Below are 17551 nucleotides of genomic sequence, written 5' to 3' on the forward strand. Positions count from 1 at the left end.
GAGAGGTTACAGGATATGCAGGTAGACATCGCCTTTTAAAGATTCCTAGCCTGACCGCTATGGTCCTTTTTCCATCTGGAAAGAAAGCATAGACTAGTCCTTGTTTTTAGCTGCCTACCTACTCCATTTCCCTTACTGCATTTCTTTTCTGGCAAAACACGAATTTTCACAGAATCATAGAACCATTTGAGTTGCAAGGGACCCCAAGGATCACCAAGTTCCAACCCCACTGCCACGGGCAGGGCCACCAACCTCCAGATCCGGTACTAGAACAGGTTGTCCAGGGCCCCATCCAATCTGGCCTTGAACACCTACCTGTGGATGGAGCATCCACAGCCTCGCTGGGCAGCCGTTTCCAGCACCTCACCACTCTCTCTGTAAAGAACTTTCCCCTCACGTCCAGCCTAAACCTTTCTTCCTTGAGCTTAAAATGTTGTTTCTGCTTTGAGATAGCATTCACCATAAGAAATTCAATGAACTGTTGGTCATGATTAAATGAATATTAAATAAATCTCATTTGCCCACTGTTTGTCTCCCAGAGAATACATGTATGAACATAAAAAATGACAATGCCAAGAGGCATTTATTCATTAGCCTTGTCTAACAAAGTAGAGTATTAAATGCAAGGTAGAAAGTTGAGATTAAAAGCCAGGACCTGGAACAATCTCACTTCCATATGATATCAGTTAGGAAAACAGTCAAACTATAGGGAAAAAAAAAAAAAAGAGAGAGAAAAAAAAAGAATAGTATGTTCACAGACTAAAAAGGCAGGCATTCAAGTGGCTCTCTGGCATTGAATGCAGGTCATGGTGAGTTCTAGACTTTAACACCTCTACATGACTGACTTCTGAGCTAATATCTAAACAATTGTTCTTACCAGTGGAAAGAAAACAGAAAATGTCAGTAAATGATGTAGCTCATACAAAGTAGATTTACAAAACATGCTGAATAGATTGCAGTCCAAAGCACTCTTTTCTCTCTGTAGACTAGAAATGGAGACAAAAACTAATGGCATGAATAAAGTGTGTTGATTACACCCCAGTGTTAAGCAGTGTTGTAGAGAGCCAAGGCCATTCTCAGTGAAGGGACTAAGGAACAGAATTAGGACAGCTGACTTAAACTGGCCAAAGGGATATTCTATACCATATGACATCATGTGGAAAGAGTTTTGAAAATAGTGGAAGTTCATCTGGCTCTTGTGCTGCTCAGGGGCTTAGCTGGGCAGTGATTGTGGGGTAGTGAGCAATTGCTTGCTTGTGCATCAATTGTTATACACATTTATATATATATAAATATATATAATCATAACTATTATCTTTTTCCTTTTCTTTATCTTAGAAAATAGTTTTATATCAACCCATGAGTTCTACTTTTTTCTTTCTCGAATCTCTTCCCCATCCCACTGGGAAGTGGGGGAGTGAGTGAATGAGTGTGCTGCTGAGCCACCCGCCTGGTTAAACCACAGCACATGGAAGTGCATACAAAGCAAATGTGTGTCACTGAATTCCTCCATACAGAAAAAAATTTATCCACTGACATTCATCAATGCTTGCTGAACATTTATGGAGACCAAACAGTGGATGTGAGCACAATGAGGCAGTGAGTGGAGTGTTTCAACAGCAGCAACACAGCATGCAGAATTTCCTTTGTCATCACTAAAAAAAAGTTATGTCAAAACTAGAATGGAGAAACAAAACAGTTGTTACAGAGTTTATTCTCCTTGGATTTGGAAATGGCCCTGAGCTGAATTATCTTCTCTTCCTAATGTTCCTGACAACCTATATTATGACCATAGCAGGGGACACCTTCATCATTGCGCTGGTGGTGGCTAATCAGTCTCTTCACATCCCAGTGTACTTCTTCCTGGGCAATTTAGCTTGCTTGGATATCTGCTACAGCTCAAACATCTTGCCAAGAATGTTGCTCAGTTATCTGAGTGGAGACAGAAGAATATCAGTTGTTGGATGTTTTACACAGTACTATTTCTTTGGTTGCTTGGCAGCTGCAGAATGTTATCTTCTAGCAGTGATGTCTTATGATAGGTACCTAGCAGTGTGCAAACCCTTGCACTATTTATTCCTTATGAACCACAAGCTCTGTCTCCAGCTAGGTGCTGCATCTTGGATAAGCGGTTTTCTGTCTAATTCTATATTAACATTCCTGATCTCAAACTTAGATTTCTGTGGCCCTAATGAAATTGAACATTTCTTCTGTGACTCCTTTCCAATGATGAAACTATCCTGCAGTTACACTCACATGGTGGGACTTGTAACTTCTTTTGTGGCAGGTATATGCTCCCTGCCTCCATTTCTCTTGACTTTCTCATCCTATCTCTACATCATTATCACAGTCATGAGAATTCCTTCTTCCACTGGAAGGAAAAAGGCCTTTTCCACCTGTTCGTCACATCTTATTGTGGTGTTACTTTTTTACTGGTCAATATTAACTGTCTATGTCCTTCCTCTTCATGGTGTTCAAATATCTCTGAACAAATACTTCTCTATTTTTTATACTATTCTCACTCCCCTGGTCAATCCTCTTATTTATAGCCTGAGAAACGAAGAAGTAAAGAAAACTCTGCAAAAAAAGACAAGTACATTACTGGGTTTCAGATAGTTGATTTGTACTTCAAATATAAAATGAAATAGTCCTTGATGATTTAAAGGTCCAGATAAAACTTCATGGCATATGGATAAAGTTAATTTTTAGTACAACTTGAGAATACGACATTGTACATCTAAAGAATAAATAAGGAGAAATACAAAATGTGTGGACAGTCTTGCTATCAATTTGGGGTGACAGGTAGCATCGAGAAAGAATATGTAGTGAACTCTGTAAAGTAAGCAAAATAAAGCCACGAATTAATGTGTTATTGCACATACTATCTTCTTGCCTACCTTTTTTTCATCTCTTTACAGCTGAAATTCAGAATAAATTGAAACTCGGCTTATAGTGGATATGAGACAGTAAAGTGGGAAAGATGAAAGGGGGGTCTGTAACATCGCTTGGCTTTACTAACTCAAAGAAATTAGCATCACGTAATTTAACCCTTCTTGCTAACTCAGGAGGAATTTATTGCTCAGCTTAGGGAATTCGTTTCTTAGTTTAACCTCTTGTTATCTCAAGGGGAACTTATCGCTTAACCTTTGCTAGCCCAAAATACGCTCCCAACAGACAGCCGTCTCTAGTCAGCAGAAAAGGCCCCTGAGAACGTGAGGGGGAGGCAAGGATAGGCAGAATTAGAGATTGCTGAGGTATGCAGGACGGGAGAAGAGCCCAAAACTGGGACAAAGGTCGGAAGGACATGGCGAGGAAGACGTCTGACTTCATCCCGGAACGACCACCAGAGGGGGAGGAAGACGTCGGGCCTTCATCCAATGGATACTGCTGCGCATGCACTGGGGAGGGGGACAGTATGTAAATGAACTCCCAGAAAGGTGATGAATATGTTAGTGAGTCTTGGGTAACACTCCTGAATATGTATGGATTGACTTATAAATGTAATGGGATCTCACTTTCCGGTGTGCAAGCTAGGAGGAGCGATCCCCCTTGCACCCGGCGTGTGGCGCAGCGCTGAAATAAAGACGTACCTGCTCTTATAACCTTACGTGGGTTAGAGAGTTTGATTCCGCAAATCAGATAGACCAATTCTTTACTAATGTTATATTCTAGATTACTTTTAGCTTTTTCATCTATCTTGTAGATGTTTACAACCTAGATAGTCATCTAGACTTCTAGACTCTCCCAGCTACAAATAAAAAAAGTGAGAAAATTTGTTTGAGTGTGGGTTCATTGATCCATTTTGTATGTCTGGTTTTGGATTATATAAAACATCAGGGTTTGTAACTCAAGAACTCTGTCACATTTATTTGTCACACACTATCTATTTACAATAGGTCAGATCAGCCAGGCCTACTTCCAGCTCCTGAGAGGATTGGTATGAGTGGACTGGGTGCCAGCTACTGGAGTCAGATCAGGGTGTAGGAAGCTCTGGCCTATGATGTCCACTACTCAAGTGGAGTTCCCTACTCCTGGGCACAAGGGCAGGAAAGGTGTGTGCTTTCAAACCAGCTGCTGGGGGGGACCAGCACAAATGAGGCAAATGTGGGGCTCAAACCAGTGGCTGAAGATGGGCTGTGGGTCGCACCCCTTGTGCATGGTGCCAGCTGCTGGAGGGCAAGTGTCTGTATCTTCTCCTGTTGATATGCAAAGGGTGGTGTATGAATCCTTCTTTGCTTTCTGGCTTAAAGCTTTGTTTCTGAGGTGTTTCTTGTGATATGACTCTAGGAGATGAGAGATGGGTGTTGCTGTGTGGCAATCAACATCACTGTGTGGACAATTTTACATTTGAAAGCATTTCTTTGGAGCTGTTTATCTTGAGAAGATAATGCTCAGGACTGTTTACTGGCAGAAGATCTAGCCTGTGACCAAAGAACTCCAGCTTGCTATGGGAGACTGAGGGATGATGCCATTGTATCCTGTGAAGGCAAGATATAAGTTGGCACCTCTCTGCTCCCTGTTATCTGCTGGCAAGGCCAGGAAGATAGGAACAAAGGAGTTTCTGCTGAGATCCCAGAGCCAGAACCTCCCACTCCAAGGAGAACTGACTCAACCAATTGGATTTGAGCTGTCACTTCAAAGACAGCTCACTCTCAACCACTTTGAAAGCATTGAAAAGGGGCCATCATCACCATGGTCATCATCCTCCTTGTCAACAGAACAACAATGCCTGATGACCCACCACTACTGAAGATCAGTGACTGAACTATGAACCACGCTGGATCCATGGTGGTGACTATCTCCCTCTTGCTTCCTATAAAGACTCCTTGCTTCTTCTTTCCTATCTTTTCTATTGCTCTCCTCCCCTTCCCCATTACCCTAATTCATAATAGTCCATCCTTCCCTTCCCCATCTCCCTGATTAAGGTTTGTAATAAACTGGTTGGACCAACATTTGAATCGTTGCTTCTTAATGTCATGCCAGGTATACAGATATTAAAGAACCTCCTCAGAGTCTTATCACAAGAAATACCTCAGGAACAAGCTTTGAGCCAAAAAACAAAGAAGGATTTTCACAGCTCCCAACTTGCTGTTGTCTGCAAACTTACTGAGGTTGCACTCAGTCCCTTCATCAAGATCGTTAATAAAAATGCTGAATAGAAGCAGCCCCAGTACTGAGTCCTGGGGTACACCGCTCGTGACTGGCCAACAAATGGATTTAACTCCACTGACCACAACTCTTTGGGTCCAACCATCCAGCCAGTGTTTCACCCAGCGGAGTGTACACCCATCCAAACTGTAGGCAGCCAGCTTCTCCATGAGGATGCTGTGGGGGACAGTGTCAAAGGCTTTACTGAAGTCCAGGTTGACCACATCGACAGCTTTACCTTCATCCATTAAGTGGGTTATCTTGTCATAGAATGAAATCAGGTTTCTCAGACAGGATCTACCATTTGTAAATCCATGCTGACTGGGCCTGATCCCCTGGTTGACCTTTAATTGGTCCATGATGGCTCCCGAGATTATCCGTTCCATAACCTTCCCCGGCACCGAGGTGAGACTAATAGGTCTGTAGCTATCAGGATCATCTTTCCAGCCCTTTTTGAAGATGGGCGTCAAATTTGCCAGTCTCCAGTCCACAAGGACATCCCCGATAGCCAGGACTGTTGTAGGATGATGGAGAGTGGCTTGGCAGCCACATCCACCAACTCCCTCAGCACCCCAAGGAGCAATCCATCTGGCCCCATGGACTTGTGAGTGTCCGGCTTTCAGAGTAGGTCCAAAACCATTTCTTCATGGATTATGCGGGACCTATTCTTTTCCCCATCCCTATCTACCAGCACAAGGGGCTTTGCGCCCAGGAACTAACTATTAAATAATGAAGCAAAGAAGGCATTACATTCCTCAGCCTTATCCTGATCCATGGTCACCATGTTGCCCTCAGAATCCAACAAGGGATGGAGATTCTCCGTAGCCCTCCTCTTACTGCTGATGTATTTATGGAAATATTTATTGTTGTCCTTCACCTTACTGGCTAAGTTCAGTTCTAGCTGGGCTTTGGCTTTTCTAATTTTCTCCCTGCAAAAGATGAAGCTAGACCAGCCAGCAAATAGCTGGGGCCTTGGTTCTGAGGAGAAGTGAAATTCAAGCTTATCTGGTCAGTGAGTAGGTGACCCATGCAGTGTACCCACTTCAGAGGGCCTGGGATCCACTTGGGGTACTGAGCAGAGAGAAGGGCCATGGAGGTACTGAAGGATCTAGGCAGGGAGTGCTGGATGGACAGAGGGGCCATGCACCTTGAAGGATATGTGAATGTGTGTGGTTGTGAACCTAGAGAGTGCTGTATGCGTGTCTTCACTAGTGAACTTCTACTGCTGTGAGGAGGAAATGACTACATTTACATAAGTCCTGTGAGTGTTGTTGAAGGCAGCCCTTGTCCAGGGCAGCCTTTCTGGCTAGTCGTGTCAGTGTCTTCTCCGTGCCTCTGTCAGCCTGTATGACACATGCTCAACTTTGCTCTCAGTTGAACATTCAGAGGGGGAAGTGGCAGTCCCATTCCCCAGCCAGGTCTTATCTGCCAGACAGGAGCAGTTCTGGGCCAGAACTGAGGCAGCCACACTTGCATCCCTCTTTATCTCCCTGAACAAACTTCGTTATTTCTATTCATTAAAAAAAAAAAAAAAACCCACACACAACTTTCACTAAGTTATGTGGTTCATAGTCTACTTCCATACCAGGGGAGATGTTTTGTCTTTTGAGTATACTCGATAATGAATCCAGAGAGGAGTTCAGATCTCAGAAGGCAATGTAAGATGCCATTCAGAACAGCCAGATCTCTCCTTCTCTAGAGGATCCAACACAAAACTATTCACAGATCTGATGTTGCCCAAAAGGCTGAAGAAGGTATCCCAGCATCTGAAATCATGAACGGAGGCATTATCTCATAAGCTCCAGATGACTTCTCAAAAAAATTGAGGTATACTGGTATTTCCTAGTCTTTTGGGTAACAAAAACTGTTACAAAACAAAAGAAATTTTTTACTAGTGTAGATGACTCAAGAAAGAACAGTTTACATTTTAAAGGACAGAATACTACGCATCTGAACACTATATACAAATATCTGCAATGCATACACTAATGACTGAGCAATATTTATTATTTTATTTATATTACTATATCTATTCATTTCTATATATTACTAATATATATATTATCTATTAGTAAGATTTTACTTTGAGATGAAAGCAAATCAAGTACACCTAGCAATTAGCATATTTTAAATTACTTCTGAAGAATAAACAAAATAACATCTGAGTGTTCTTGTTCCTATTCATAGATTGTAAAGGAAATTCAAATGGGTATCTCAGCTGCTGATTAGTCATATGGATGTTTGCAGAAATAATACAAAAGCTTTTCCCAGTCATTCAGATAGTGAGTGCGGTGGTGATGAGTGGCCACAGGGGAGAGCAATGCATGGCATTTAACAATTCTTGACACAATAGCCACATGGCCAAAATGGGAAGATAGAAGCTGGATGAGAAAACTAACAGGTGAGTGAAAAAACTGCCTGGACCATCAAGCTTTCACAGGTAGATTCAACAATCTGGTCTAGATGCTATCTGGCTGTGAGAAGCATTCACTCCATTAATATCACTCAAGACGGTAGTATCCTGAAAGGGGTTGTGTTGTATAAAAAAGCAGATTTCATTTGACTGTGAAGATACTTAAGAAGGTCAGTCAGCACTGATAATCAAAGCTGATGTTGCAAATTGTCAGGTATAACCTTCCTCAGCTAGTATTGCTTTCTGCAATTCAGAGAGCTGTGTGTGTGTCAGCAATTCAGAGAGCTGTACCTTTCTGTGCTAGTGAATAGAGATTAACAGGAATTCCCAAACAGATTCCAATGAAAATAATTAGATTCAGTGAGAAATACAATATAGGTTTCTGACTTACTTTTCCAGCTGGTGCAAATGAGAAGATGCTTCAAATTTCTATCTTGAATGTGGCCCTCTACATTTCAGATAGCTAAATACAGGCTGGTAGGTTGCAGATGATCTAAAAGAGGAACATTTCTTACAATACTGAATACATAATAAAATGTCCAGTGGAGCTGAATAAAGTGCAATGCTAGATTTAAAATAAATAAATAAATAAATAAGCAGGTCATTGTTTTGTGTTAGCAACGATGAGGGCAAATAATAACATATGCATTCTATCCATTCTTTAAGCTATCAAAACTTTGTCTGTACACTCAACAATTTTATTTGCCCTTGTTTATTTGAAATCTATGTATGCATATATACATGCTTATGTGTGAGAACAGGGAAAAATAGTTTTTCAAAAACCAAAAAATTTAAAGCAGATAATTTAATTAGATTGCAGGTCAGTAAGAAATAAACTCTTATTTCAAACACTGAAAATAAAATGTTCTAATTGCTGACAAAATTACATTTGAGAAAATACCAGTAGAACTGAAATGTAAAGTGGGTGTGGCAATATTTTATCTTAATTTAAAAGGAAAGCAGGCAAACAATAAGGGAAATCCTAGCTCTTCTGCACTTCAGCTCACTATTTTTCTTTTTACTTTTGTTTTCATGACAAGTTGCTTTTCTAGCGTACCTCTCAAAATGTTATATGCTCATTTATAGTTGTTTCTCCCATTTAACACTGGAATTGATTTCAGAGAAGCTCACTGCTTTATATTCATCCTCGTAAAGAGTTTTCTTCTTCATATTTTTCTCATTGGCTGATACAGGCTGGGTTCCTCTTTCACATGGAAGCTGATGAAGAACAAGGGCTCAAAAACCAGACATACTTCACCTTGCAGGGGTTCTCCTACCTCGCCTCTCTTCAGGTTCTTCTCTTTGAGGGAATCCTCCTCATGTTCCTAATCACAATGACAGGGAACTTTCTCATAATTTTAGTCACAACTGCTGACCATGCCTCACACACCCCAATGTACTATTTTCTCAAAAACCTGGCCTTGATTGAAATTTGCTTTACGTTAAACATAGTGCCCAAGATGCTTATGGATTTGTTGTTGGAGAAAAAGGTCATCTCCTTTTCTGCCTGTGCCCTGCAACTTTATTTTGTCATATTCTTTGTCACTTCCGAGTGCTTCCTCTTGAGTGCCATGGCGTATGACAGATACGTGGCTATATGCCATCCCTTGCACTATACCACCAGAATGAACAGGCGAGAATGTTTTCATATGGTCATTGCATGTTGGGTTGCTGGTATTCCATTTTCTGCCGGACTCACTGGCTGGCTATTTAGCTATTCCTTTTGTGGCTCTAGGGAGATTGAGCACTTCTTTTGTGATATTGCTCCTGTTCTAGATTTGGTCTGTTCAGACACATACTTATTTGAGCTTCTTGTGTTCGTCGCTACTGTTACAATTGTTCTGATCCCATTTATCTTGATAGCAGCCTCTTACATCCAAATAATCCATACCATCCTCCAAATGCCATCTTCTGAAGGAAGACACAAAGCTTTCTTCACCTGCTTTGCTCACCTGGTGGTGGTGATGCTGTTCTACTGCACAACTGGCTTGATACATTTAAAGCCAAGGTCCAGATTCTTGGTAAAGAGCAGGAAACCAGTGGCTCTTTCTTATACAGTAGTAACTCCCATGCTGAACCCAATCATCTACAGCTTACGAAACAAAGAAGTAAAGCATGCTCTAAGGAAGATATTTGGAAGGAGACAATTCAGCAAGATGCCTCTGCCCAGAGGGTTTCACTTATTTTCAAAAAGTTGCTCACACTTTAGAGGTTAAAACAGGAGAATTAATGCTTTCCTAAAAGTCTGGACATCTCTCAAAGTTTGGACATTTTACCTCTTACTGGAAATTACTGAGAAATGTACATCATCTATGTATTAAATAAATATGTTTCATGAAACTATCCTAAATATTACAGAAACTACAGAAATGAGCCACAAAGTCAGTGTATTAATTATGATATGCTAAAGCCTTTGTCCTTTTTCTACACACTGGTTTGCTTTCAAGCTAGTACAGAATAAATCACTGTCATAAGAATGCTTGACTCCAACATACAGAAACCTAAGATGTAGCAAAATTCCAGCTTAGTCAGAAAACAAAATTGTGCAGTTTCAGGAAGAAAATGCCAACATATGGCTTGCATAGCAATGTGACTAATTACAGAGAAATTATTTCCTTCCACTAGATAGTAAACACGAACCAGATAAATTCAGTTGAGTAGGTAGCTGCATGGAATTCAGTTCAAGATTATGACATCTGACTGTAGGTATCTATAGGTAAGTCAGCACCTCTATCTTCATCACAGTCAACGACAATCTAGTCAATTTGATTATCAACATTTCAGTTCATTTAGTTGAACAGTTGAGAGGAGCTTGATTTGGTGGCTTGAAGATAGATCTAGCATTTCTGTAAAAGTCCTACTTCGTCCTATTTTGGTTCCAATGTAAAAAGATGTGAGTTTCCCATGAGCCTATGTGGTATATGGCAACCCAAATGAGGTAAGAGGTCATAAAGCCCAGAATGGCTGAAGTTGGAAGGGATCTCTGGAGGTCATTTGGTTCAACTCACCTACTCGTGCTGGGCCACCTGTACCTGCTTTCCCACAACCAGACGTGCAGATGGCTTTTAAATCAAGGTGATCCCACAGGCTGTCAAAGTGAGTATTGCTATACGACAGAATTACAAACCAACACCAGGAACAATTACTCAAGACCAGTTCACAGCTGTGTCAGAGATGAAATGCAACTCTAGGCACATCTGTGTAGTATGGGAATATGGAAATGAAGGAAAACAGTGTTTTGGAGTGTAGCAGTGGAGTGATAAAGCACAAGGCATCACCAGGAAGATCTGTCTTAAAAAGGACTTCTTGAGAAGAAGGACTTCTCTGGGCTCTCAGGCTGTGCAGTGGGAGGGACATGATGATCAGAGGGCTGGAGCACCTCTCTTATGAAGAAAGGTTGATGGAACTGGGCTTGTTTAGCTTGGAGAAGGCTCCAAAGAGACCTCATTGTGGCCTACTTGAAGGGAGCATATAAAGAAGAGAGGGAACGGCTGTTTATAAGGGTGGATAGTGATAGGACAAGGGGGAATGGTTTTAAATTGAGACGAGGGTGGTTTAGGTTGGATATTAGGAGGAAGTTTTTCACACAGAGGGTAATAATGCATTGGAACAGGTCATCCAAGGAGACTGTGGATGCCTCATCCCTGGAGGCATTCAAGGCCAGGCTGGATGTGGCTCTGGGCAACCTGGTCTGCTGGCTGGCAACTGCCAATGGCAGAGGGGCTTAAACTAGATGATCTTTGAGGTCCTTCTCAACCCAGGCCAGTCTATGATTCTATGACATGGCATAGACATGAGGATGTTAGCATACGACTTGCCTGTGTGACAAAATATTGGAAGAGCACCCTGGCAAAGTGATTGGTGAAATATACAGTGGGCAGAGCCTTGCTATGGCTTCGATTCTGCACTTGAGGCAAGAACTGTGGCTTCCCAAGGACCTGTAGAGGATCATATCTCATAGGAGTCCTACAGCTCTGCCTGACATCAAGCACTACCAGAGGGGTGAAGGATTGCTGTCAACAGACACTTGATTTGGAAATAGTAATTCATACCTCTTTTGTGCGTCCCTGCCTCCATGTTGTCTGGCCTCAACAGTGTGAGAATCAAGGACTAGAGCAAGTACTAGGAAATGCTTGAGATTGAACAAAGAAAGCAAGCTTAGGAGAACAGAAATCCTCTTTTGAGGTGTCTGCATAGGTAAGCATGCATCAGGAAGTATTTCACAGAACACTGTTGCCACTAAATTGGAGACAGAAGAATTTGAAGAGTGGATTGTTTGGTGGATAAGAAATTGGCTGGACACTTGCATCCAGAGAGCTGTGGTCAACAGCCCCATGTCCAGGTCTTAGAGTCCATACTGAGACTGGTAATATTTAATATCATTGATAATGAAGCATACAGGGGAATCAAGTGCACTCTCAGCATGTTTGCATACAGCTTCAAGCTGAGTGATACAGCTGATATAATAAAAGAAAGGGATGCATCCAAAGGGTTTGTGCGCTCTGGAGAAGTGGACCCACATAAATCCCATAGAGCTTAACAGAGCCAAGTGTGAGGTGAACACATCTGCACAGACTGAAGAATGAACACATTGAGAGCAGAGAGAAGGACCTGTGGGTTCTCGTGGATGAAAACTTGTACATGAGTTGGCAGTAAACACCTGCAGCCCAGAAGGCCAACTATACCCTGAGCAGCATAAAAACAAGCATGGCCAGCAGGGCAAGGGAAATGATTGCCCCTCTCTACAGTGCTCCCATGAAATCCACCTCTGCAGTACTGCTGAGCCCTCAGCATAGGCACAGGAAAGACACAGGCTTGTTTGTGTAGGTTCAGTACAGGGCATGAAGGATGATCAGATGGCTGGAGCATCTCTCCTGCAAGAAAAGACTAAGGGTATTGAGCAAGTTCATCATGAAGAAGGCTCTGAGAGGACTTCATTGTGGCCTTTTAATACCTAAAGAGGTTATAAGAAAGATGGAGAGTCTTTTTACAAGAGCGTGTAGTGATAGGATAAGAGAGAACACATTTTTAAGCTAAAAGAGTGTAGATTAAGATTAGATACTAGGAAGAAATTCTTTGCTGTGGTGAGTGGTGAGGTGCTTGAACAGTCTGGCTGGAGAAGCTGTGGGTACCCCATCCCTAGAAGTGTTCAAGGCCTGGTTGGGTGGAGCTTTAGGTAACTTTACCTACTGGGAGGTGATCCTGCCCAGGGTTGGAACTAGATTATCTTTAAAGGCCCCTCAAAGACCAAACCATTATATGATTTCACATATTTTTCTCTGTGCTGAACAGCCATTACCTTTGAGAGGCAAGAAGAGGAGATAGGTTAGCCAGAACATGTTTGTATCACCCTCAGTAAGTTTGCAGAAGACACCAAGTTGGGAGGCAGTGTCAATCTGCGTGAGGGTAGGGAAGGCCCTTCAGAGGGATCTAGATAAACCGGAGAGCTGGGCTGAGGTGAATGGGATGAGGTTCAACAAGGCCAAATGCAGGGTCCTGCACTTTGGCCACAACAACACCATGCAGCGTTATAGGCTTGGGGACGAGTGGCTGGATGATTGTGAAGAGGAAAGGGACCTGGGGGTGTTGGTTGATGCTTGGCTGAATGTGAGCTGACGGTGTGCCCAGGTGGCCAAGAGGGCCAACGGCATCCTGGCCTGCATTAGAAACAGTTTAGTGAGCAGGAGCAGGGAGGTAATCACCCCCTGTACACACCCTTGCTGAGGCCGCACATCGAGTGCTGTGTTCAGTTTTGGGCCCCTCACTACAGGAAAGACACTGAGGCCCTGGAGCGTGTCCAGAGAAGGGCAACGAAACTGGTGAGGGGTCTGGGGGAGGCTGAGGAAGCTGGGATTGTTTAGTCTGGAGAAGAGGAGACTTTGTTGTGGGAGGTTGTGATGAGGAGGTGTTTGGCCTCTTCTCCCAGGCAACAAACAGGATCCGAGGAAATGGCCGCAAGTTGTACCAGAGGAGGTTTAGGTTGGACATAAGGAAGAACTTTTTCTCTCAGACAGTGGTCAGGAACTGGAATGGCTGCACAGGGAGGTGGTGGAGTCGCCGTCCCTGCAGTGTTCAAGAGGCATCTGGATGAGGAGCTGCGAGATCTGGTTTAGTGATTGTGGTAGCAATGGTAATGGGAGGACAGTTGGATTAGATGATCTTGCAGGTCATTTCCAACCTTGCAATTCTATGATTCTATCACTGATGTAACACCAACCCCTAAGAGGTCCCCTCCACTTCCCTGCATCCATTTGAAATGAGATGTGAAAGCAAGGGGGAAGCAAGATGGGCAGTCATTGCCAGAAACCCAGCATGAGGCCAAAATCAAGCCCCCAAATTTTTGAGAAACTTGTGTAAAAATGCATGTCCCCATTCTTTAACATTCTGCACAATTATCTATTTTCCTGAGCTCCCACACAAAGGCAAATGAATTCAATAGCAGCATGGCAGCTAACACCAGGATGGCCAAAAACACAGGAGAATATCTCAGATGAGTTTTTCTGCTGTTCAGCTTTCGGCAATATGGCAGATAACTTCTGTTCTAGTCCCCAAGAGAAGTTCAAAGCCCGCACACGCAGCAGATGGGACAGTCATATAACATACGGCATAGGAGTACTTTGCTGCAGCATCTCCCATCTCATGAGGACATCCACCGGGCTGGGTAGGGCTGTGAGGCTGGGCCATAGGTAAGAGGGTGAGCACGGAGCGGCTCCCATTAGAACAGCAGAGCGATACAGCGGAGGCACGCAGAATGTAAACCGTCTTCTGCTGGGATGCAGCTTTTGTTTCTACAAGGATGGCTATTAGGGACGTACTCTCGCGAGGGCCGGTTAGCTCAGTTGGTTAGAGCGTGGTGCTAATAACGCCAAGGTCGCGGGTTCGATCCCCGTACGGGCCACACTGGGGAGTAATTTTCGTGGTTTTTTGTTTTACCCCCACCCCCCGTTTTTCCGTCGCTGCTCGACGGACGCGATCCACACGGCCCCACACCGGCACCACGCAATCAAGGGCGTGCAGGGAGGAAGAGCACGGTGAGGTAGTTCTTTAAACTAAAACTGCGGGGGGGGGAGGAAAAAAAAAAAACACAAGACTAGCAGAGGATGGTTTCGATCCATCGACCTCTGGGTTATGGGCCCAGCACGCTTCCGCTGCGCCACTCTGCTCTCCGCTCAGCGCTTGGAGAAAGCCTTATATCTAGGCACTACTACGCCCTGCTCTTGCTTCTTTCTATTCATGTTCTTGCTGTCTGTTGTTTTTTAGGTTATCCTATTCCACCAGCTGCTTCATCACAAGCACACACATCTGCACATGCAGCAGGCGTTACAACTGGCCCCAAGACTGCCTTGTCCCCAGAACAGGCCCCTCTGGTCCTCCTAGCACCCAGACTGGGACAGGGTATGGGTATTGACTGACTTAGGGTGTGTTCAATACCCAGCCCACAAGCCCCTATCCCACTCAACAGCTGGCCAAGCTCGATGCTCACCACCAACGGCACACAGACACCATCCCTTAGCAGTGATCTTCCTCAGTCCAAGAGATGATCTGAAGAGCCACTTCCATTGACCATCATGATGGGTGCCTCTGGGACAGGCATGAGTGCAGCCAACTAGGCAGTTTGCTGGTGATGATTCCTGGTGTCCACTTGCTTATCCTTGTTCCTCCACTTCTCTTCAGCCATGGAGATGAGCCTCTAATCATGTCACCAAACATTGCTCTGTGCAGGGGAACCTGCTTGCAACTCACTTAAGGAGAATGCTTCCAAGGGGATCCTTGCCTTCCTACACACACACAGTTCCAAGGAATGCACCCATGGGGGGGGAGGGGGAGGATCTGCAAAGCCTATACCACAGACATCCGCTAACATGCCTCCTTGCAGCCTCGGGATTGTGCTTCCCCAGAACACCCCTTATTTCTGCAACAAGGACAGCCCTGGTCCTCCTTCTTCCCTCAGTGCCATGGTTCTGGGAGAGAAACAGGCAAGAAAGACCAGCCTTAGCTCCTGTCACTACCACCCCCAGCCTTCCTTGCCCCTCTCCTTGCTACTCCTTGCACTAGTCCTAGACACTTTTCATCACTCACATTGTCCTGGCCCTCCTAGCATACCCCATGCACCAGCTTCAGGATTAAGCATACTAACTAAACACGTTATACTTTGGACTGATCCTTTTCTACTAATCTCCTCTGTTTCTTCTTCTCCACCTTTCCCCTGCACACCTCCATGGCTCTGCAGAACTCTGCAGCTTCTTTACCCTGCAGTGCCCCTTTGGTTCAGTCTCATCTGTTGCAGTGTTTATTCTCCCTGGAAGTGGTACCTGTAGCTTAGCTCACCAGTGTGACTGGGAGCTCTGCTTCTTGTGATTCTTTCCCACCTCAAAAGTCCTCCATTAGATTACCCGTCAGGAATAAGCATTTCTACATCCTTGCCTGGTCTCATAAATCAGTGTAACTGATCAGTTAGTTCTCAACAGTGCCTCCCTTTCACCTTTAAAAAATGTCCATGACCAAATACCCTTAAAATAGACACTCTCCTGTACACCCTTAAAGTTCTGCAGAGCCGGGAGAAAAATTGAATGCAGTTGCAATAAAGGTTGGACATGGGACTGTGGCTCAAGACGCAGCTTGAGGGAGAGGAAGAGCTGTAAGGCAATGGTGAGGGATGCTGCTCTGGGTTATTGGAAAGGATCACTCAAGCTTGGAAGAGGTGACCTCAAATGCTAACCTCCTCTTGTGAGTCCCTCTTCCCTTCTTGATCTTATTCCATGAGGCTCTTTGGTTTCTTCAGAGATTCATTTGCAAGGCTTGCTCTCCTAAAGCCTACCATTGCGATCTTGCTTTTTGCCCTACTGACTCTTTGAACTCCAGCACCTTATGACCACTGCAGCCAAAGCCACCTATTCCCAGTGAGCCCTTCCCTGCCAACTAGTTGGAAGAAGTCCAGCAGAGCACCTCACAGGCTCTTCTGTATCACTTGGGTCAGGAATTTGTCACTCACCAGGACTGCTTAGGTCTTGCAGTGCTGCTGTACAATCAATAAGCATACAGAAGTTAGGCTAAGTAGGATTATCACAGTGGAAAGATAATAAATGAAAAATGCTCACTGATGTTGTAGGCTCACAATAAACTCCACGAGGAGCAATCTCCAAATGAGATCCTTCCTCAGAGGCAGTCAGCCCTTGAATGGGGTCTAGGAGAGGTGCAGCCAGGCTCCACCCCTTCCAGTAGGGCAGGAGAATTGCCTTCACCTGCACTCCCAGGCCTGACTCATTGCTTGCCTCAGGTGGTCAATCAGAGGTTCAGGCCATGATCAACAGTTCCCATACAGCTGTCCTTCCAGCAGAGATCGAGGGTGGCTAAAGGCCCCCATGAAGACTGAGACCTGTGAATATGAAGCTGCTCCTATCTGTCTGATAAGAAGGTTTCATCCACTTCTTAGCTTCTCAGCCCCGTCTACCACTCCCATGGCCTGGACTACCAATCCATATTCAGGTGTGATAGGTTCCAGGTTGACCTTCCTAGCATCATCAGAACTTGTACGGAAAAATAACAGGGAATAATACTTAAGAGAGTTGGACAACCTTTAACAATCTCAACACAACATCCCAGATCCGTGCCCCCACCAAGCAGCACTGTCCTCTAGACAACAGAGCAAGCCATCCCTCCCCCGCAGCAGGGAATGGTGGTGCCTCACTTGCTGCAAATGTTTGGAAGGGACAGGATATTAGAGTACACATCAAGCACTATTATTCAGCAAGGTAATAGGGAAAAGAGAGCAGGACAATCTTCTCAGGAAAACAGGCTATCAGGAAAAGATGAGCACCGATCCACAGACTGTGGAAGATGCTGCAAAAGCTTGAAAGCAGTAGGTAGGTATAACATAGGATATATCTTGAGATGCAGAGGTGTAAACAGAACAAATGCAGACACTAAACCAGCTGGAGAGAGGAGGTAGTGAACATGCAAGCAAGAACCAACTCTGTTGTTAGGTACTAT

The 17551-nt window shown here is 44.1% G+C and overlaps 2 protein-coding genes and 2 non-coding genes across 4 annotated transcripts; 3 read left to right on the forward strand and 1 right to left on the reverse strand.

Annotated features, from left to right (window-relative positions):
- The first annotated feature begins 1668 nt into the window (after positions 1–1668).
- Positions 1669–2616, forward strand: LOC116225557 (olfactory receptor 5V1-like). The gene has a single exon (XM_031588013.1). It carries the CDS (start codon positions 1669–1671, stop codon positions 2614–2616), a length of 948 nt encoding a protein of 315 aa, XP_031443873.1.
- Positions 2617–5508: 2892 nt separating this feature from the next.
- LOC116225549 (olfactory receptor 10A7-like) lies at positions 5509–9777 on the forward strand. The gene is made up of 2 exons (XM_031588004.2): positions 5509–5553; positions 8755–9777. Exons 1-2 carry the CDS (start codon positions 5509–5511, stop codon positions 9775–9777), a joined length of 1068 nt encoding a protein of 355 aa, XP_031443864.2.
- A 4608-nt stretch (positions 9778–14385) lies between these two features.
- TRNAI-AAU (transfer RNA isoleucine (anticodon AAU)) lies at positions 14386–14459 on the forward strand. The gene has a single exon. It is a non-coding gene; the product is annotated as a tRNA-Ile (tRNA).
- Positions 14460–14652: 193 nt separating this feature from the next.
- Positions 14653–14724, reverse strand: TRNAM-CAU (transfer RNA methionine (anticodon CAU)). Its single transcript has one exon. It is a non-coding gene; the product is annotated as a tRNA-Met (tRNA).
- Positions 14725–17551: the final 2827 nt, after the last annotated feature.

Source organism: Phasianus colchicus, chromosome 12 (assembly GCF_987193195.1).
Source record: "Phasianus colchicus chromosome 12, bPhaCol1.hap1.1, whole genome shotgun sequence".
Lineage (NCBI taxonomy): Eukaryota > Metazoa > Chordata > Aves > Galliformes > Phasianidae > Phasianus > Phasianus colchicus.